Source organism: Mustela nivalis (assembly GCF_964662115.1).
Source record: "Mustela nivalis genome assembly, chromosome: 1".
Taxonomy (NCBI): Eukaryota; Metazoa; Chordata; class Mammalia; order Carnivora; family Mustelidae; genus Mustela; species Mustela nivalis.
This window is the reverse complement of record NC_139020.1, coordinates 18,007,012-18,030,396: the sequence shown is the minus strand read 5'-3', so window position 1 is coordinate 18,030,396 and position 23,385 is coordinate 18,007,012. Positions and strand designations below refer to the sequence as shown.

The window sequence follows — 23,385 nt, the reverse complement described above, 5'->3', positions numbered from 1 at the left end:
ATTGTATCACCAGTGATTTACTGACCTCTAAATTCACAGCTTACTTTCAGTTAAAACCTTACTTGACCTCTCCGGAACATCCAATATTGTTGACGCTCGCTCCTTGAAAGTCTGCCCACCCCTGACTTCCATGACATCATTCTGCCCTAGTTTTTCTTTTTTCTCTGATTACCTCTTCTTGGTCTTCGACAGAACTTTCTCTTCGGCTTTATTCTCTCTAACTCTATTCCACGGTTCATGCTGTAAGTTATGGTTCCCCTTGGAGAATCACAGTGCTCCTTAGCATGCCAAAAGCTCTAGTAACCCCTATACTAGAGAATTTTAACTCTTTTTTTTCAAGGATTTTATTTTTAAGTAATATCTACACCCAACATGAGACTCGAACTTACAACCTCAATATCAAGAGTTGCCTGTTCTGGGGCACCTGGGTGGCTCAGTCAATTAAGCATTTGCCTTTGGTTCAGGTCATGATCTCGCTTCCTGGGTTGGAGCCCAGCATCAGGCTCCCTGCCTGATGATGAAGTCTGCTTCTCCCTCTCTTTCTGCTTGCTACTTTCCCTGCTTGTACTCTCTCTCTCTCTCTCTGTCAAATAAATGAATAAAATCTTTAAAAAAAAAAAAAAAAGTTACGTGTTCTACCGACTGAACCAGTCAAGCACCCGCGCTTAACTTACTAACTGGATGTTTCCCAAACCTTTATGGCCATGGAACCCTCATCTTTCTAAAAGTCAGAGGCCAGTCTCAGGGAGAGGAGACAGGAAAGGAGCATCAGAGATGAGAACAGGGAGAGAATGTTGTCGCAAAAACTGTCAAATGTGACAAATCATAAAAGGCTATTTAATTTTATCAAAGTGGATTTTGTCAAGATGTTACTTAGAGTTTTGGCAGGAGAACTTTTTTTTAAGTTGTTATCTATTTATTTATTTGACTGCGAGAGAGAAGAGAGAGTGAGGACAAGCAGGAGGACAAGAGGAAGAGGGAGAAGTAGGCTCCCTGCTGAGCAAGGAGCCCTTGCCCTGGTGCTCTGACAGGAGAACTTTCTAGAAGTGGTGAGACTTAGGAGAGGTCTTAAATATTGGATAGACTTTTAATGGAGAGGAGACGGAGGCTTCACTCCTATGCACACCTCCCCTCCAAGTGAAGGCTGTGTGAAAAGGATAAGGAAGACTATCCGTTGTCCTTGAGGGTATAGACGTGGCTCAGAGGAGGGTGTTTGTTAAGGTTTAAAGGAGAACAACTGACTACACTAGGTTGTTCTAGGTCACTATTCTTGGGATATAAATGACTGTGAGCATTTTTAAAAATTATAGTGTATTGCTGAACTTCCACAAAGAACTCCTAAGATACAAAGCACCCTTGTATTAGACACCCCCAAATTAATTTATTACTGTAATTCAATATGATGCTTGTATTGGAGTTCTCCAGAGAAACAGAACCAATAGGGAGTGGCTTTAAATAAAAAGACTTATTTTGAGGACTTGGCTCATGGGATCAGAGAGGTGAGCAAGTCCAAAATCTGCAGTGTGGGCCCACAGGTTGGAGACCCAGGAAGAGTCAGTGCTGCAGTTCAAGGCCAATGGCTGTCTGCTGACAGATTCCCTCTTGCTCAAGGGAGGTCATTCTCTTGTTCTGTTCAGGCCTTCACCTTATGGGATGAAGCCCACCCACGTTATGAAGGGCAATCTGCTTTACTCAAAGTCTAGCCACTTAAATGTTAACATCATCCAAAAACACCTTCACAGGAACATCCAGAATAATGTTTGACCCCATATCTGGCATTGTGGCCCATCCAAGAGGACACAAAATTAACCAAAATGCTGTTTTAAATTATATATTAAAACTTTTAAAACAAGTAGTTTTACTTTAAAAAATAAAACCTCTCACTATGGGGTGCTGAGTGGCTCAGTTGTTAAGTGGCTGCTTTTGACTCAGGTCATGATCCCAGGGTCCTGGGATGGAGCCCTCCATCGTGCCCCCTGCTCAGCAGGAAGCCTGCTTCTCCCTCTCCCACCGCCCCCTACCCCTGCTTGTGTATCCTCTCGTGCTGTGTCTCTGTCAAATAAATAGATAAAATCTTTAAAAAGAAAAAAAAGAACTCACCTTGTGTTATTAAAATTAGAATTTTTAAAATGGATATTTTTAAAAATAGGAACAGTGATTTATGGCTTTAAAATCACATTTTAGGTAACTCTTCCACATACTTCATACTGCTACTGCTATGTACTTTTTTGCTGCAGCACAATATGAAAATTAATTCTGCACAGTGATGTTGTGATGCAGTGTTTTTGACTTCAAAATTAGCTGCTTCAGAATCGTTCATTGATTAATTTTGTGCAACTCCTCCTTTCATTCAAAAAATTAAGCATAGCTCTTTATATTCTGTTTCCAGTTTCTCCATTATTAACTTTGTTTCCATTCATTTGGCAAATAGTTGCTATTATCTACTACAAATCAAGTAATTCTTGGCCCTGGGGGTATAGATCAGAAAATAAAGCTCCCTGCCTTCAGTGCATAAGTACATCATAAAGTGTTAGAAGGTGATGGGTTCTATGGAAAAAAGAAAAATCAGGATTAAGGAAATCAGGGAATTTGGAAGGAAAAAGTTCAGAGGGAGGTAGGGTTGCAATATGGAAGAGGGTGGCCAGAGTAGACTTCATTAAGGAGGTGTCTGTCCTCTGAGCAAAAACTTGAAGAAGTAAGAGAGTTCATAGACATCTGAAGGAAGAGTCTTTCAGGCAGAAGGAACAGTCAAGCTTGGCCTATTTTGAGGATGAGCAAGGAGGCCAGTGTCCTTGGAGCAGAGAGAGGGAGGAATTGAGGAAAGGGGGTGGAAAGGAAGCAAGGCCAGATTGCATAGGATTTCCAGGCCAATGTAAGGGTGTCTGCATTGGGAAAATGGATAACTGATCGAAGGTTTTGAGCAAAAGTGCCATGATCCAATCTAGTATTTTAATGGATCTCTCTAGAATGCATTGAAATCAGATTTTAGAGGGACAGGATAGAGTAGAAGGCCAGTCAGGAGTCTGTTGCAAGGATCCAGGCAGAGATGATGGCACTCCGAGTGGTGGCAATGGACATAGTAAGAGATAGTTCTGGATGCATTTTGAAGGTAGAGCTACTAGGATTTGCTGATGAATTGGATCCAGGCAATGGTAACTGGAATCATTAAGGATAAGTGCAAACTTTTTGGCCGGAACCACTGAAAGAACAGAGTTGCCATCATCTGAGTTGGGGTAAGTGGGGCAGATACAGAAGGAAAGATGAGGTTTGGACATAGTGTTTGAAATGTCTGTTAAACCTTTAAGCGAGAGAGTTAAATAGGCATTTGAATCTGAGTCCAGAGTTCAACAGAGACGCCTCGACCGGAGATATATATTTGGGAATTGTTAGTATCTGAGGGTGTTCAATGCTGTGAGTCTGGATGACCGCATTAATGGAGGAAGCCTAGGCAGAGAAGAGGAGGTGACCAAGGTCAGACCTGTGGGAAGGAAAGCTAGGAAGTGTGCGGTCCTGGATGCTACGTGTAGAAGGTGCTCTCAAGGTGAAGGGCGGGGTGAACTGTGTCAATAAAAGTAGTTAGGGAAGGCGTCGCCATCATTTATCGTGTTTTACAGAGGACGAGGCAGAGCCCAAAGAGGCTGTAGCTGACCCAAATGTGTCACAGCAAAGATACAGCGGAGGTCGAATTTAAACCCAGGACTTGCCACTCTGAGCAGCCACTGTAATGAAGACATCATGTTAATCATTTAAAGAAAGGAGAAAAATACAGAACCCTGGCAACGCATTCTGTGCTAGCTATCATCCGAATACATGATTAGTGTGGAATCGTTTGTAAAACACTCCGCTTGCATCGTCCCATTGGATAAAACGCACTGTCGTGAGAGGGGAGAGCTGAGAGCTGAGAGGCGAGTATTTGTAGAGAGTCTGCTGCAGGCCAGGAAGTAGGCCAAGCCATTACATGCTTTATTTAATCTTGTAACCCATTAGGGAAGGCGCTGGTAGGTGCATTTTACTTCAGTGGAAACTGAGGTTTGGAAGGTTAAGGCTGTAACTTGCCCCAGGCGATGTGACCAGTAATTCAGAGCACAGGGTATTCAAAGCTAGGGGGTCTCCTTTAATCTCTATCAGCTGTGACTTCCTGAAGACAAGGACCGATTCTGTCCCCAGCTGTGATGAAGTCTTGGGCCACCTTTATAAGAGATAACCCTTTCTTCACCCATCTGGACTTTCATGTTGCTTTTTGTTTGATTTCAGATATTTAATCAAAAAGCCAAGCTGTTGAAAATGGTGCTGCCGGCGGTGGTGCAGTGCTGTTGAGTGCTTTCTCCCATTGGGTGAGAAGCCAGGTCTGACACCACCTCAGCAAAGTAGGACATGCTAGGGTTACCTCTACAGCATTTCAAAGTATCTGGTGGATTTTGTGACCAATGTAGTCCTCCTCATGCTACCTGGGACATCCAACAACAATTCCACTTAGTTTTTTTGTGCCAGTTACACTTTTAGACACCATTTTTGGACACAATTATCTTTGTCCATTTTGTAAATGCTTCGTCTGAAAAAGTTTCGAAAATTGGATCTCTCCTGGCACGTGCTCATTTCCTAACCTGCTCAGGATGCAGCTCAGATTGGAATGTAGGCAGATCGCCTTAGTTTGCTAGAGCGAAAATACCATAGGCCGGGTGGCTCAGAAACAAGTATCTATTTCTCGCAGTTCTGGAGGCTAGAGGCTAGAAATTCCAAGACAAGGTGCTGGCAGATTCCGTGTCTGGTGAGAGCCTACTTCCTGCTTACAAGCTGCGGCTCTCTTGTCGTGTCCTCGGTTGGCTGAGATGGGGATCTCTGGAGTCTCTTTCATAGGGGCCATATTCCCATTCTTGAAGACTCCATCCATGACCTACTTAATCATCTCCCAAATGTCCCCACCTCCTAATCTCTACATACTGGCCATTAGGATTTCAACACACAGATTTGGGGGGAGGAACACAAACATTCAACCCATAACACAGATTTTCATTAAACCATTTCTTTTACTGGTCTAGGTGATTGACCCTGACGAGTTGGTTTTGGTGTTGGATGTGTAGAACCAATTTTGAAATAAGAAGAGTGAGTCAAGGAAACTGTCTTTGTGGAAAGAGAAGGGGGAAATTCTAGTTCCTGCTTGTAAAGCACCTGAGAAATGAGGGTAATTAATTCTGAGGGGTCTTACCTGACAGTTGTAAAATATGACAGCTAAGCACTGCCAAACCATTGTTTCTATGGTCAGCATTTCAAAATAAATCATTCTTGTTCCTTTGGCTTCCTGAAGACTAATCAAAGGAAACGTGAAGCAACAATAAGCTGGGAGAGTTTCCCTTAGGTTTCGAATATCTTCTGGAACCATTTATGGTAATAGAATTTAATTAGTAACATATGTATGAACTGGAAGGGCCAAAGCTTTTATGAGCCATCCTCCAGCAGGAGAGTTGAAAAATTAAATTCATACAACCGCCATATTGTAAGAGTGAAGTTTAAGAGGGAGGGAAGTGCTAAGTTGTTGTTCATATAAAATCCTTAGTATTTTGAAGGTTGAACTATTAGGCAGTGAACTCTGGAGGTCACTTTCTTTACTATAAGTGGTCAAGTCCAGAAAGCTAAATAAACTTGTTAATAAGAAGAAGCCCATCATTTTGTGCAAAGATAATTAGAGCCCTCACTAAGAAAAATTGTATCTTGGGATGCCTGGTTGGCCCAGTAGGTTGGACCTCTGCCTTCAGCTCAGGTCATGATTTCAGGATGATCAGATAGAGCCCTACATTGGGCTCTCTGCTCAGCAAAGAGCCTGCTTCCCCCTCTCTCTCTGCCTGCCTCTCTACTTGTGATCTCTCTCTGTCTGTGTCAAATAAATAAATAAAATCTTTAAAATAAAAAATTTAAAAAAAGAAAAAGAAAAATTGTGTCCCAAAAAATCTGATCTTGAAAGTTTTTTGTTTTTGTTTTTGTTTTTTAGAGAGGGAAAGTGTGCAGGCACGCTGGGTTGGGGAGGAGCAGAGAGAGAGAATCTCAAGTATACGCATGCCGAATGCAGAGCCCAATGCGGGGCTTGATCTCATAACCCTGAGATCATGACCCGAGCTGAGATCAAGCATCGGATACTTAACCGAATGAGCCCCCCAGGCGCTCCTTATTCTCGCAAGTTTTGCAAAATATGCACCTATTGCTAGGCCCCCCACTTCACCGTCAGGGCCTCTGGAGGTGCTCATGCAAGGGAGAGCTCCAAAACTTACACCTCATTTAATTCACGGTCAGTCCTCCTTCCTTTATGTGTTTATTCATTACATTTTATAAATCTTCTGATTCAAAAAAAGATTTAAGACATTAGCAGTGCTCTATCTTCCTCTAAGAAATGCAAAGATAACTTCATTTGCAGATTATAAATTTGACGGATTAGGAATATTAGAGAATATGTTTGACATTCTGTGCTGATCCCTGTAAAACTCAATTTGTATCCATTACTGCATGTTTGCGCTTTCAAAAATGAAAACATGGGATGCATCAAAGTGGTTCCCCAAATTCATTCAGTAAAGCAGAGAAATAAGACACTGGAGGTACCAAGAGCTTAAAACAAACATCTGTGTAGGCTCAGTGTGGAAAGAGCTTGGTAGATGGTAGAATTCTACTGACATATGTTACTTAAGTGGATTTCTACGTATCAGATGACTGCAAAATCACCATTTCACTATCCCTGAAACACACAGCTGTGTGTATCAGCTGTCAGCATGTTTTGCACCGGGATTCCCAGACTCGCCTACCTTGGTGATTCAGAACCAGGGTTCAGAGCCCAGATTCAGAAATCTGCTTTGAACTGTTTGTCCAGAGCTGATCAAAACTCTGGAGAAATGATCTTTAATACCTGCTCTCAAAAATTATTTATTTGAAGGGCACCTGGGTGGCTCAGTGGGTTAAACCTTCTGCCTTCAACTCAGGTCATGATCTCAGGGTCCTGGGATCGGGCCCCACATCAGGCTCCCTGCTCAGCGGGGATCCTACTTCCCCCCTCTTTCTCTCTGCCTGCCTCTCTGCCTACTTGTGATCTCTGTCTGTCATATAAATAAAATCTTAAAAAATTATTTATTTGACATTATACTGGTATGTTCATTTCTACTGAGAAATATAATTGTCAAATACCGGCGATGACTCTGGGCTTTCTATCTTGAAAAACTATACTGAGATTTAGGAGTTAGTCTCTGCAATGTCAGATTAAAAGGCAGGGAATAATCTTAAATTAAAATGTCATTGAGCTATCAAAGCCTGATGTGCCATCTGTAGTAAAAGGATGTGCCGGGGCACCTGGGTGGCTCCAGTGGGTTAAGCCTCTGCCTTCGGCTCAGGTCATGATCTCAGGGTCCTGGGATTGAGCCCCGCATCGGGCTCTCTGCTCAGCAGGGAGCCTGCTTCCTCCTCTCTCTCTCTGCCTCTCTGCCTACTTGTGATCTCTCTCTGTCAAGTAAATGGATAAAATCTTAAAAAAAAAAAAAAGAAAGAAAATGGGTGTGAAGCCATCTTCAGAGCATCTCACAGAGTAGTGTTTGGTATGTCTTTCTCCACAATGCCTTGTGCCAATCCGAGAATGGGGGGCAGGGGGAAAGGAACCAGAGTAACTAGATGTAAATGCGTATCTTTGCTTCTCTGCATTCTAGCGTTGTGACCCTGAGCAAGGACCTCTCCCAGTCGTCATATCTGTCTAGTGAGGATTTTAACACAAAGGAGTCACATCTTACTTTGATGCTAGGCTCTTAAGGGGAAAATTTATTCATAGTCAAAATCACTCTTTAATTGTTTAGGTCATCATTAACTCACCAGAATACCAGCGACGGGTAGCTCTAAAGCCAAGCAGATCTTTTATTTTTCCTTGCATTTCGGTATGGTTTCCCTTTCTCTCATTAAAAGGGCCCGAAGGATTGGCTGGGTGGCTTCGTTCGTTTGGCAACTGGCTCTTGGTTTTGACTCCCATCATGATCCCAGGTTTGTGGGATCTAGCCCTGCTCTGCGCTCAGCGGGGAGTCTGCTTCTCTCCCTCTCCCCCTGCTCACATGCTCGCTCTCTCTCTCAAATAAAGAAATAAATCTTAAAAAAAAAAAAAAAAAAGGAAAGAAGGGCCAGAATGTCCAGTGTGAGAGGCTAGAAGGACAGGTCTCTGTTTCTTTCTCTGTCTTCTCTCTTCCTCCTATCTCCTTCTCTCTCCTTCCCCCTCCCCTCTCCCCCTCTCCCTACTCTCTAAACCTACTATGGTCGAATCATAGTGAGATAGATGAGTATATTAGCCTAACTCCTGATTCCTACTTCACTGGGATACATTTGACCCTATAAAGATTTATCCATAATAAATCCTGAAAGTACTCTACATCGGAAACCAATACTACATTGTAGGTTAATTAACTGAATTTAAAATTTAAAATTGCAAATATAAAAGAGCGTCCTTTTTAAAAAATATAAAAATAAATAAAAATTAAAAATCTCCTTTAAAAAATAAATAAATAAATGCTGGGTAATATTATTTTATGTTACTACTAGCCCTGTGCATCTTTTCTATATTTGTTAATACAATAATTATTTATTAGGGATGTTCAAAACCACATGGCTATTAATTTTCATTTTTGAAAACTTACAAAATAACTCATATCCATGGTTTTTATAACTTGCTTTTATCATGGTACTCTGTAATGTGCTCCTCTGTAACACATCAATTTTCCCTCATCATGTTTCCAATTAAAAGTGTTACTTTAAATACTACTCTCATAGTAGATTTAAAAATTGTGGTATAAATATAAATATTTATTCTTAGTCATACTAAATGATCCTTAGTCACACAAGAATATTTTAGATGATTGATAGACAACATAAGAAATTTTATTCTTAGAATCGAGGGTGAAGAAACACAAAAGATTTTGTTTGGTTAGGGATTACTTGACTTGGAGTTGTTAGCAGTTATGGAAATAATCATCTCTTAACCTCATTTTATGAACTTCTGCCCATGATTTTGGAACGCATCCAAAACTATTAAAGATGTTTTGTAGCTAACTTTAAAACAATTGTTGACCTCAACTAGCAGACCTCCATGACGATTTTTTGTTTGTTTTCTTTTTTAACTCACTCTGGAAAGGTGAAGAAAAAATAAAAATCAGTCAAGAAAGCAACCAGCAGAGACTCTTCCCAACATCTGCTAGTGAAATGTTGGTACAAAATCCAACATTTTGTTTTCATAAAGTCATTGGGTTCAAGTTAAAACACACACACACACACAACTGAATTCCAAGACCAGAAAGGCTAAAAACAAGAAAGAAATCTTATAATGTATAATTATTTTTTTAAGATTCAGAACTTTCTGTTTAAATAAATTCATCATAGGTGACCACACATTTTAAGTGGTTTTACTTGATTAAAAAGCAAACCTTGAAGTAAATAGAACCAGACAAAGCAGCATAGCTAGAAAACACTTAAAATCATAGAAATAAATATTCAGGTACCAAGAAATAGTATCTATTTGTTAATTTACTAAAACCAATCCTCTTTATAGTTGCTTTGCGTTCATAGTTTTGTCAATTCAGTGAATCTTCTCTTTTTTGGTGTTTGGGACATTTTTTTTTTCTATTCAAACATATACATATGAAAGTTCTGAAGAAATTAATAAAATCCCTGAGTTAATAGCCGTTTTTTACATAGAACTTTTAAAGTGATTTTTGAAAATTTAAGAAATTTTTCTTTAAGGGTGTTTTAGCAAGTAAGAAACTGGAACTGAGAAAAGGGGAAAATATTTGGACCCAGTCCTGAATCCTCCAATGTCAGATCAGACTAACATTCGCCTCAAATGAAAGACGACCCAAGCCAGCCGAAGAAAATAAACACTCTCAGTAGGCAGTGCAGGGTTTGAAAAGTTCAAAGATATGATGATGTGGAGGGAACAAAGATTATCTTTTTCTATTTTGTCCAGATTTTCCCCTCCACTGGTTTCTAGGGAATATGAATCTTCATTGTTCTGTCTAAAAAAAAATCAACGAAAAGAGTTCAAAAATCATGAGAAATGCTTGTCACAATCAGAACTTCTCTAAGGGCACTAATTTACACATTGCTAGAGAAGAAAAGAGGCTTTTTCAAAGTGTGCTTTGAAAGTTTCACAGAATAATGATTTAGAATCGGAATCATCGGATAAATGTTCCGCGATCGTGTCATTTAAATGTAGGTGTAACACAGAATGAACGCAGGAGGTCCTGGCTTTCCTGGCTTGGCGAGCGTAGTGTCTTCCCTCCCTCTGGTCCTCTGAAGATCTGGACCTCTTTACGCTCTACAAAATAAAACTGGGGAAGGAGAGGGGGAACTGGAGAAGAAAGGCTTATGGGGCGAGGGTGAGGTTCAGAGGATTATGGGACATAGTCTGGTATGTGGCAGAGTATATGGAAAAGGGAAAAGGGGATACTTAAAAAGTTGTCTTGGACCCTTTCATAGTTTTTTGTTTTTTTTTTTTTAATACACAAGCAGAAGTTGTATTTTGAAATCACTCTTTGGTGACCTGTCATCTCTCTAAACTGGGCCACGTAGGTCCCTTCTTTATACACACAGATTTACAGTTGTCAATAAAAGCAATCAGCCCAGTTCTACATTCTTCCCAATAGACACCAGCTTTGCCGATGTGTCTAGTGAAGAGGTTTGCAATTTAGAGATACAGAACCTGAGTAGTTGAACAACGTTAGATGGGAGAACTAGAGACTTGAGGCCTGTAGGTTTCTAAGAGTTTTCATTTCATTCACAATTATGTTTGCTGTCCAGGCTTCTAAGACAGAGAAAAAGAAAAAAATTTTTTTCCCGAATAGCATGTATTCCTTAGGAGCACAGTGTCATAATTTACATGTCAGTGTCCCTACAGATGAATAAATCAAAGATGGCGTGCTATGTGAAACACTTTTCTCTCCTTCCCAGAAATGTAATACATTATTTCATACCCAAGAAATCCTGATCTCATAGGAACTTTTTTTGAAGTCCTTGAACTCATGGTTTTTTGGTCCTTCTTTAATGTATTTATTTCTATTCCTTGTTCTTCAAAGCAGCCTCACTGTTATGTATAAAGCAGTGGTTTTCCACCAAGTATAATTTCCCCACCCCCACCCCCCGGGGGCGTTTGGGAAGGTCTGGAAACATTTTTGGTTGTCATGACTTGGATTTGCCATAGGGGAGATGGAGATTCTACTGGCGCACAGTGGGCAGAAGCCAGGGATACAACGAAACGTCCTGCCTTGCCCCGGGCAGCCCCCCACAACAAAGAATGAGCTGGTTCCAACTGTGAATAGTGTCAAGATGGAGGAACCTCAGCTACAGCCTCCCTGCTGAGATGACCATGACGTGCTACTTCTCCAGTTACCGCCACCCAGCTTCCATCTTCCCACTGTACTTCAGAGCCAGTCCTTAGCCTTCCTTATAACCACCAGTTTCTCACCAAATCCCAACTTCATTAGATCAGTGGACCTTTCCACCTGGCATCCTTGCTAATCTGCAGTGCTTCCTCATAGGTCAGCTTGGGGGAAACACCATGTGGGGCCGGTGTGGTCCTACAGTAATAAACTACTCGGACTACTGGATGAGTTCAAATCCCAGCCCCACTACTTACTACTTGTATAACCTTGACCAAAATTTCTTACTCTCTCTGGGTCTGTTTCCCCATCTGCAAAACAGACGGATAAATAATGGTACTGGACCACAGAGAATTGTTGTGAGAGTTCAGTGAGTTAATGTTTGCAAAGCACTGGGAGTGTTGCCTAACACCAAAGTGCTTAATAAACGTTAACTGTTGTTGAGGTGCCTGGTTGGCTCTGTCACTTGAAGGTCTGACTTTTGGTTTCAGCTGAGGTCATGCTCTCAGGGTCATGATCTCAGGGTCGTTACATTCAGCGCCACATGCATCGTGGAGCTTGCTTAAGATTATCTGTCTCCCTCTGCACACCGCCCCTGAAATAAATAATAAATCTTTTAAAAATGAAATTTTCTGTTTAAGTTTATGAAAGTGATGATGAGCTCATCGTCGTTGTCATATTATTTTCAGATCACATTAGCCACTGTAATTGGTCAGTCATTTCAATCCTATAGACTATTCTGGAAAAATCCTTGAAATGTTCGGGAGAAAAATAAAGATGTTCTGCTTGCATTTTTCATCATATGTATATATCCAAGGTTTATATACAATATATGTTATATGTACCTTTGCTAGTCAAAAATACATTAAATGACCCATTTCTATATGATGTAGGTGTAATCAGGGTTAAGTTTGTAAAGCAACTTAAACCCTTAAATAATTAGCCTTTATCTTAAAGGGGCAATACCTTAAGCGCTAGAGCAAATTGGGCTAAATTAAGGACAAAGCCGCCTGGGGCCTCCTGAGGGGCTCAGTCCATTCCACATCATTGGACTCTTGGTTTCAGCTCAGGTCATGATCTCGGGGTCCTGGTATCTAGCCCAGACTCAGGCTCTGCACTCAGTGGGGAGTCTGCTTCTCTGCCTCACCCTCTGCCCCTCCCTCTGCTCATACTTTCTCTAAAATAAATAAATATATCTTAAAAAAAAAAAAAAAGCCTTTCACAGTCAGGCTTGTCAGACTGTGTTGTCTGTCCTGGGGCCCTGACAGATCCATGGGTTTTGCTTTGGGAAAGGAGAGCAGAAAACCACAATACAGAAAATGGAAGAGACATAGATGGTTTGACTTGGTTTTTTTATTTTGATACTTTAAAACTTATGGGTTCTGCATGTGTGAAACAGTCAGCAAACTTTAGGCCCGTTTTCCTTAATGTTGCATTCCATTCAAACATTTACAAGTGGTCTTTGGTGCTATTTTAATTATCCTATCTGTTTTAATTTTTCAGATCATAAGGCCTATGGATTCTCCGCCCCAAAAGACCATCAAGTGGTCACAGCGATAGAATATCAAGGTAGAGTAACTTGTGCTTCTCACGGACTGTGTTGTTCAAATGACTCACAAGTATGACGTGTGTGATATTATCTATTTGTTGGACTATCTGCCTTCCCTCACACTAATTCTTCCTTCCGAAATGCTGCTCTGTGCTGTTTCCACTTGAGAACTTTCTCCACCGCCTCAGTGGAAATTTTGGACATTTGATGAAAGACCCGATGTACAAAGAAGGCCTCTAATTGCGTATATTATCTGCAGCAAAGCAGATCTAATTTCTAATTTGTGGAACTGGTAAATAGAGGGTCCTGCAAAGTTTCCAGCCAGCTGGATGTGGTAAATGGAAATTAATGCTGCAAACCCCACTCTACTTCATGTTTTTTGTTTTTGTTTTTTTGGGGGGGGGAGGGGTAAAGAGTCTGTTCCTTTTTTTTTTTTTTTTTTTAAGATTTTATTTATTTATTTGACAGAGATAGAGAGAGAGAGACAGAACACAAGCAGGGGAGTGGGAGAGGGAGAAGCAGGCTCCCCGCTGCGAAAGGAGCCTGCTGCGGGTCTTGATCCCAGGACCCTGGGATCATGCCCTGAGCCAAAGGCAGAGGCTTAACTGACTGAGCTACCCAGGCGCCCCTCTACTTCATGTTTTTAAGATGACATTAATATAGATTATTTTGGGGTTCCATCTTGTTATGTATTTAACTTCTTAAATATATTTACAGTAGGGAGTTGGTGTTTAATGGGTGTAACATTTCACTTCTGCAAAGTGAAAAAGTTCTAGAGATTGATTGCCTAACAATGTGAATATACGTAACATTACGTATATACGTAATAATTATTAAAAATCATGAAGATGGTAAAAAATTAAAAAGTGTTAAGATGATAAATGTTAAGATACGTGTATTTAACCATGATTAAAAAAGTAAAGCCTCTAATACCCAAAGAGAACTTTATAAGGCTTTTATAAGTTTGTTTCAAATATTGACCACCTAGTACTGTTATGAAATCTCTTTTACCCAGAACACAGTAATACTAGGCAACCGGAAGATTTATCGTATCCTAAGTGTGATGCTCGTTTGAGCTGGAGATTGTAAACATTTAAGAAACAAGTTTTAAATGTGTCTGAGCTCTTGTCTTCAGGCACATCGTAGGTTCCTGGAGTTGGAAGAGATAGGTTTGAAGGAAAGAGACAAATATTAAAGAAGAGAACTATCGGTAGGAAGGAACTAAGTAAATTAGTATTTAGCTAATACTAATAATAGTACTTATAATATAATAGTGCCCAGCCCACAGTATTACATGTGTTTCGTCAGTAAAAATATGCTACAATAAGAATCAGCCTGCATTCACAAGTAACACATCACTTGATAACAAATTACTAGAACAACTATTTCAATTAATGAGCTCCTAATCTATTATATGATAAAGTCAAAAACACTCACTCTTTATCATGAATTAGTTTTAAGTGGAAAGACGTGGGAAGAACAAATTAATGATTGGGAGTGATGTAGGGCAGTGAAGCACCTGTAGAGGGGATAGACAGGGCTGGACATGGTGTTGAAAAGGAGACCAGAAAGGCCAAAAGAAGGACCACGCAGGGAGAGGGAAAGATGGGCCAGGACTCTGTAAGGACAAAAGAAGTGAATTGTCCTACTCTGTGCTTTCCTGAAGGTTCTCACTGTTGGGCCCAACTGGTACCATGAATATACATCCCGACCCCTCCACCACCACCCAGGTCCTATGACGTGTTATCTCAGTTAGGATGCCAAAGTTATACTCTACAGTCTTCTATTACTTAAAAAAAAAAAAAGTAGTAAGGTGAAATTCACATAACATAAAACCAGTACATTCAAGTGAATGGTTCAGTGGCGTTTAGTACATTTACAATGTTGTGTAACTCCCACCTCTGTCTAGTTCCAAAAATTTCCATCACTCCAAACTAAAATCCTGTGCCATTTACATTATTTTCTAGAGTGTTTTCTTTTTAATATAAAAAAAAAATCCTTCTTTAATTTATTGCAGCCAAATGTTTGTCTTACTCCTGAAAAAGTATTTTTTATTTTTATTTATTTTTTTAAAGATTTTATTTATTTATTTGACACACAGAGAGACATCACAAGTAGGCAGAGAGGCAGGTACAGAGAGAGAGGGAAGCAGGCTCCCCACTGAGCAGAGACACCCCCTCCCCCCCAATGCGGGACTCGATCCGGGGACTCTGAGATCATGACCTGAGCCGAAGGCAGAGGTTTAACCAACCCACTGAGCCATCCAGGCCCCCGATTTTTTATTTTTTGTTTGTTTGTTTCCCCTCTGCTCTTTTTAATTAAGAATTATAGGGGCACCTGGGTGGCTCAGTCGGTTGAGCATCTGACTCTTGGTTTCAGCTCAGGTCAGGATTTCAGGTTCCTGAGATAGAGCCCCACATTGTGGGGGCGTTGGTGGGAGGGGTCCTGCCCTCAGGTGGAGTCTGCTTCTCTCTCTCTGCCCCTTTCCCCACTCACATGCTCTCTGTCTCTGTCTCTTTCTCTCAAATAGAATAAAAACATTTTTAAAGAAAAAGATGTATATTCTGATTCTATTTTATATGTGCCCCAGTTGTTCCAACTTGGCTCTCCTTAAAGCAAAAATAAATTTCTATCTTCTTCCACATTTTTAGTAGTAGCGTATTTCATGCAGTGGCTTGGTTTTAGTTAAAGTCTAAAATATCTTGTGATTTGTGTATATGTGTAGGTATGTTCCACCTCATTCATTTCTTTCTTTTTTTTTTTTTGGTCTCTTGTCTCTTTGATGTCAACAAATCATGAATTAATGCCTTCTTTGCAGTACTGCTGTTTCGTATCACTTCCCGTAGTGGTGCCAAGAACAGAACGAGACCGGAGTGAGAGCAGCTTTTCTAGGCTTATAAATTATATGAGCAGCCTCTATGCAGAATGTCCAACACTGTGAGCTATGAATCAGTTTAATAGCACGCTTTTCTTCACAGAAGTAATTTCTTGGTAATTTTTCAGAGCTGTCTTGGTTGTAGCAATTCTATTTTTGCATTACATAAGATTTTGATGATTTTTAACTTGAGCACAGAGAATAAAATCAGAAGATAATTAGCAGAATCCTAGAAAAATTAAAATTCACAATGATTTCTAGCGATGTGATTCCTAAAATGACTGTTTTGCTACATGAAAATATTACTGCTTATATGCTTTTTCTAAACAAAAGAATCATCTTTTCCTCAACCTAAAGGAAACATATTTTTGAGAATGAAATAATCATCTTAACAAAAGAACTTGAAGCATTTTTATGCTTTAGTATGCCTTGTTTTGCAAAAATAGGAGTTATGTCTGTATCCTATCCTGCTGGCTCAAATTTGAGTGATTCTTAGGTAAATTTGGGTTGTAGAAAGCGAGGATTTCTATCATGTCAAGGCGTACTTACAACTACAACTAAAAGAAGTTTCTCAGGGGTGAAAGCAATAATAACCATTGATGGAACACGCTATGTATGAAGTACCACAGACACCCAAGTGTATCAATAATGTATTCCCTCACTTAATCTCACAACGGCTTCATGAGATGAGTACTGTTATTTTCTTTCTTTTAACAAATGTGAGGATAGGGATGCCTGAGTGGCTCAGTTGGTCAGGCATTTGACCTCGGCTCAGATCATGATCCCAGCATCCTGGGATTGAGCCCCCCTCAACGGGCTCCTTGCTCAGCGGAGAGCCTGTTTCTCCCCTTCCCCTCACCCTGTTCGTGCTCTCTCTCTCTTTCCCCCTATCTCTATCAAAATAAATAAAATCTTTAAAAACAAACAAACAAACAAATGTGAGTATAATGTTCAAAAACAGTTAGTAATTTTCCCAACAGCGCACACATAAGTGTATGGCGGAGGTCTGACTCCAAAAGGCTGTGCCTTAAACTACTACCTTATGGTATGATAATCCTAAGGGCTGCATATAAGATTATGCTGGTCGTGCATTTTAACTGAAAATAGAGAGGAGAGTCCATGGTAGTTAGCTTCTCAGTTCATCTGGTTCTTTATCCTTGGATGTTGACCCCATGGTTCCAGCTGACTTACTGACCCCCAGTTATGGGGGTCACGGAGTTGGCACCTTCAGATCGAGGCACTGACTGTGGTGCAGCCTGTGGGCACCAAGTGCCTTTCTCTGTTTACCTTTGGGACACTTGCTTGGAGTGTCCCAAAGAAACACATGGTGAATTCCAACTTCGAATTCTAGGAAATGTGTTCTCACATTCTAAGGAATCCTAATTTCTTTTTTTTTTCCAGTCTTTAATCAGATGGGTCACTCTCTAAATCAGTTGAAGTCTGACCACTCAGGTGTTTTGTAATTGCACACTAACACTCCTGTTCTACTAAACAGAGTAGAGTAGAGCACTCATTACCTCCCAATGTAGCATTTAATTCACCTTATGATATTTCTTTTAAACAGTTTTTTAAAAAGATTTTATTTATTTATTTGACACACAGAGAGAGATCACCAGTAGGCAGAGAGGCAGGCAGAGAGAGAGGGGGAAGTAGGCTCCCCACTGAGCAGAGAGCCCAATGCAGGACTCGATCCCAGAACCCTGAGATCATGACCTGAGCCGAAGGCAGAGGATTAACCCACTGAGCCACCCAGGTGCCCCTGTGATATTTCTTGTGTGCCTGACTCCCCCTGAAAAGTGTGAGAGCTGAAGGAATGGAGATCTTTGTCTTGCTCACTGATATAGCTCCGGAACAATGCTGGACACAACAGTAAGTACTCAGCGTCTGAGGATGACCTATACCATCACTTCACATCTTCCATGGTCATTGTGAGTGAGGGGGAGCGGGGTCATTGCATTTAGGAAAATCATAGGTTTTGTTTTTGAATATAATTTGTGCAGAGGTTTTCCAGAGAGCAAGGAGGACAAAAGTCATATCTTCCTGGTGAAAAAGGCCGTGTGTGCGTGCGTGCGTGTGTGTGTGTGTGTGTGTCTGTGTATGTAGTTAAATATAAGAAACAATGTGACTGAATACAAATTTATTCCTAAGACTAGAGCGTGTGGGCTAAAAATGAATGTGGGTGTGTGTTTAATTGTTGGAAACTCAACAAAATACGGGAAGGAAACCTATCTCAAACTCAAGACTCCGGAAAGTCACCACCCATTCTCCTTAATCAACAGAACAGAACCGTGTTTCCTCAGACAAGTCCCTCAGCACACATTTGTCTTTGTAGCCTAGTTGTAAACATGTCTGTAAAATGATGTCTCTTTGTCATATAAAACCTGCTCTAAAAACTTTAGGCACCCTTGAAAACAATTTTGTGGGTTTTTTTCTTTCCCTTGCCTTTCTTTTCTCTGTCCTATTTTCTGTTTTCCATTACCTTGTTCTATTTCTCTATTTCCAGCAATATGTGTGGAACTAAAAGGAAAATTAGAAACTACATATAACAAAAAGGAACACCATAATTCTATCACATAGAAATCATCACTAGGTTCATATTTTTGTACACATTTCTATAAGCTTTCTGTCCATATCTATGTGTATGTTAATAAAACCTGGGGTAATAGAAGTATTTTTCTCTAATCTACCATATCATGTAATATTCTGAATTTTTTTTAATGGCATTAAATCTGCTACATCAAAACCAGAGGTATGGAAAGGATTTGAACATAATTTCTCCTCTAGTCAAAGATGTGTGCTTTTGGGGTCAAACTGTATGCATTTAAAAAAAAAAAAAACCTGTATGCATTGTGAGAAAGAAAAGTCTCAGAACTATGAAGGTGACACTCTAGGGAGCGTGATTGAAATGTACTTTAAAAATATTTACAACCAGAGGTTTCCTTTTGTCAACGCAAAGCAGCTGGTAGGTAAGTGCTGGGCTCCCACACCCCCACCCCTACCATGGCTAGTCATCTTGTTTGGACAGTTAAAAGAGGGGTTCCTTCAGAGGTTCCAGGAATTTTTAATAACTTTAAGTATAGTAAATTTCCTGCAATAAAGTGATTTAAATGGGTTACAGTGAGGCAGTTAAATGTGATGCCAAGATTAAATCTTCTCAGAATTTATCTGGATAGAGATAAGAAATAGAAATTCATGATTTAATAGAAGATCATATCAGGTTTGTATCAATATATCCACACAAAGGATTCTCAAAGAATGGGTCTGAGTGAGGACACAGCATGTTGATGGCATGTTTGTGGATCCCACAGGCTGCACCAAGTGCCTTTCTCTGTTTACCTTCCTGGCACTCACGGCACTTATCACAATGGAATAAAATTACATTATCTTATTTGTCTCTTCTTTCAGGCTATAAACTCCCTGACAACTGAGGCTGGGAATATAAATGATAATGTAATATAAATGATAAATAATTATCATAACTGCCACTTTTCAATTACTTACCATGTCCAGGCATGTGCACTCTGCATATATTACTGTATTTGAAGACTCACTACAACTCTGTGACATGCTATCTTATTTCACAGTTGGTAACTGAGGCTCACGAGCTATGGTCAGTAGCCTAGTGTCAAACAGTTGTTATGGAGAAGAGCTCTAATGCTTTTGGTTCATCGTTGGGCTAAGCCATCATGGTGCCCATTGAAGTAATTTATGAGAGAATGAATGAATGAATGAACTAAATTATAAAGGAATACCTAAACGTTATTTAAAAATTTACTTAAGTAAAATATAAATTCATAGGGACAATTAGAAAACAAGTATTTTTGTTGTTGTTCCTAGAGGTTATTTTAGCCTGTAAATCCCCAAAGAAGACCATTTCCTCCAGATTAGAGTGGAAGAAACTGGGCCGGAGTGTCTCCTTTGTCTACTACCAACAGGCTCTTCAAGGTAAGAAGCCATAGACTTGATGAGGTGAGAACAGGAGAACACCAAGTATAGCCTGAGTTGTTTAGTTTACAGATGAGAACAGGACAGGACTAATTATTGAGAATATTGGGTTTTTAAATCATTTTATTTTGTTTTGTTTTGTTTTGTTTTCATCATGGTAAGTGTACTCTTAATCCCCATGCCCCTACCCATCTTCCCTCTGGTAACCATCAGTTTGCTCTCTGTATTAAGAGTCTACTTCCTGGTTTCTCTCTCTCTCTCTCTCGTTTCCCCTTTGCTCACTTGTTTTGCTTCTTAAATTCCACATATGAGTGAGATCATATGGTATTTTTCTTTCTCTGACTGACTTATTTTGCTTAGTATAATAACCTCTAGCTCTATCCATGTTGTTGCAAATGGCAAGATTTCATACTTTTTGTAGCTGAGTAACATTCCATTATATATAGATCTACCACATCTTCTTTAGCCATTCATCTACCAATGGACACTGGGCTGCTCGCATAATTTAGCTATTGTAAATAATTCTGCAATAAACATAGGGGTGCATGTATCTCTTTGAATTAGTTTTTTTATATCTTTTGGGTAAGTACCCAGTTGTGCAATTCCTGGATTATAGATAGTTCTGTTTTTTAATTTTTTGAGGAAATTCCATACAGTTTTCCATAGTAGCTGCAGCAGTTTGCATTCCCACAGTGCACAAGGGTTCTTTTTTCTCCTCATCCTCACTAGTACCTGTTGTTTCTTGTGTTTTTGATATTAGCCATTCTGACAGGTATGAGATGATATCTCACTGTAGTTTTGATTTGTATTTTCCTGATGATGAGTAACGTTGAGCATCTTTTCATGTGTCTGTTGGACATCTGTCTGTCTTTGGAGAAATACCTGTTCATGTCTTCTGTCCATTTTTTAACTGGACTACTTGTTTTGGGGGTATTGAGTTGATTCAGTTCTTTATATATTTTGAATACTAACTTTATCAGATGTATCATTTGCAAATATCTTCTTGCATTCCATAGGTTGCCTTTTAGTTTTAATTGTTTCCTTCACTGTGCAGAAACTTTTTATTTTGGTATAGTCCCAGTAGTTTATTTTTGCTTTTATTTCCCTTGCCTCAGAAGACCTATCTATTCAAGACATATCTCCAAAGGCAAAGGAAACAAAAGTGAAAATGAACCTTTGTGACTTCTTCAAGATCAAAAGCTTCTGCACAGCAAAGGAAACAGTCAACAAAACCAAGAAGCAAAGCACAGAATGGGAGAAGGTATTTGCAAATGACACTACAGACAAAGGGTTGATATCCAAGATCTATAAAGAACTCCTTAAACTCAATACCCAAAAAACAGATAATCATGTCAAAATATGGACAGAAGACATTGGAGACACTTCTCCAATGAAGACATACATCATCATTAGCCATCAAGGAAACTCAAATCAAAGCCACATTGAGATACCACCTTACACCAGTTATAATGGCAAAGATTAACAAGACAGCAAACAACAAATGTTGGAGAGAATGTGGAGAAAGGGGAACCCTCATACAATGTTGGTGGGAATGCAAGTTGGTGCAGCCACTTTGGAAAACAGTGTGGAGATTCCTCAAAAAATTAAAAATAGAGTTTCTCTATGACCCTGAAATTGCACTTCTGGGTATTTACCCCAAAGATACAGATGTAGTGAAAAGAAGGGACATATGTACCCCAATGTTCATAGCAGCAATGGCCACAATCACAAGCTGTGGGAAGAGCCAAGATGCCCTTCAACAGACGAATGGATAAAGAAGATGTGGTCCATATATGGAATATTATGCCTCCATCAGAAAGGGTGAATACCCAACTTTTATATCAACATGAATGGGACTGGAGAATATTATGCTGGATAAAATAAGAGAGAGTCAATTATCCTATGGTTTCACTTACTTGTGGAGCATAAGGAATAACATGGAGGACATTATGGGAAGGAAAAGAAAAGTGAATTAGGGGAAATCGGAGGGGGAGATGAACCATGAGAGACTGTGGACTTTGAGAAACAAACAAGGTTTTAGAGGGAAGAGGAACAGGGGGATGGGTGAGCCTGGTGGCGGGTATTAAGGAGGACACATATTGTATGGAGCACTGGATATGGTGCAAAAACAATGAATCTTAGAACACTGGGGAAAAAAAAAGGCTTATCTAGAAAACTTGTTACAACCAATGTCAGAGAGAACCTCTGCTCTCTTCAAGGATTTTTATGGTTTCAGGTCTCATATTTAGACCTGTAATCCATTTTGAGTTTATTTTTGTGTATGGTGAAAGAGAAAGTGTTTCAAGTGTGAGATGAAACCAACAATGCCTGAAACTTCGAACACAATCACCATGATAACAGAAGAAGGTGAACTTCATGGACACCCTGGACCCTTCATATCTCAGCTCAGCCCTGAAAGATGTGAAATGGACTGATGTTTGCTGGCTCAGTAGATTAGACTTTTGAGAGTCTTGAGAGAAGAGCTGATGTGGAAGTGAGATGGAGGGTCACTGCTCGGTGGTAATAATTTTACCCTATCTCCACATCACCATCTAGAAAGCTAGGCCATCACTAAGAAGCCTATGGAGTTAAGACTTAGACTTATGGCGGGGAAGGTAAATAAAACTATTGTTAACAAGGCTTTATTTTAATTATTTGTCATACATTTCTTTCCACTTGGTATTTTTCTTGTTGGATATATAATGAGCTTTTGAAGTATTTATGATAATGGATAAAATGCTATGATGTCTGGGATTTGCCTCCAAATAATTCAGTGTTTAGAGGTGTAGACAGAATAGGAAGGCTGTGTATGATGGATTGCTTTGTCACTGGGTGATGAGATTTATTTTAAAATATTCCGTAATTTTTTGTGCACTTGAAATTTTCCATTATAAACATTTTAAAAGTTGGGAATATAATTTAACAAGTGTAAGAGGCATGTTATTATTTTAGATGCTATGCATTACTTTAATTTTAAAGAGTTAAACATGTGAACAAATGTTCAAAGTCCATAAAGAATTTAAAATACCCCCCATGTTCTCATCTGTCAAGATAGAACTGCTGCAGTCCTCAGGGATATCTTTGCTTGAATTTTCTGCCATTGCTAGTCTAGCATCTGAATGATATCCAAAACGCTATCTTCATTCTGCACCGAAAACGTAATCAAAAGAGTGTTTTTAAGACCCCGTCACCTTGTCTTTGTGGCAGTCTGATGTGGGCCACTGCACGTAATTTACTGTTCTAGGTAATTGAACTAGAGTCTGCAGTGTCTTCTGAAGGCGGGAATGGTCGTATAAGCATATTAGAAAGGGCCTGAGGCAGGAATGAGAATTGAATCCTCTAAAAGATGAGAATACTGAACTGCATATTCTTTTGGGAACTGTGTGTCACTCTAAAAAAAAGGAAATTTGAAAATAGTCACATTTGCATACAGTGTTTTGAGTCTTTATTTTTTTTATTTAAATTCAATTAGCCAACATATAGCACATTATTAGTTTCAGATGTAGAGGTCAATAATTCATCAGTCTTATAGAACACCAGTGCTCATCATATCATGTGCCCTCCTTAATGCTGGTCACGCAGTTTTCCCATCCCCCCACCCACCTCCCCTCCAGCAACCCTCTGTTTGTTTCCTATAC

General features: G+C 39.7%; 1 protein-coding gene across 2 annotated transcripts in view; it reads left to right on the top strand.

Annotated features, from left to right (window-relative positions):
* Nucleotides 1-23,385, top strand: part of JAM2 (junctional adhesion molecule 2) — a 62,402-nt gene that overhangs the window by 23,147 nt on the left and 15,870 nt on the right. For both annotated transcript variants that reach the window (XM_082695296.1, XM_082695295.1), the window contains exons 2-3: nt 12,882-12,947; nt 19,640-19,747. In XM_082695296.1, the coding sequence (XP_082551422.1) occupies nt 12,882-12,947; nt 19,640-19,747 (174 nt within the window). The remainder of the gene's footprint in view (nt 1-12,881; nt 12,948-19,639; nt 19,748-23,385) is intronic.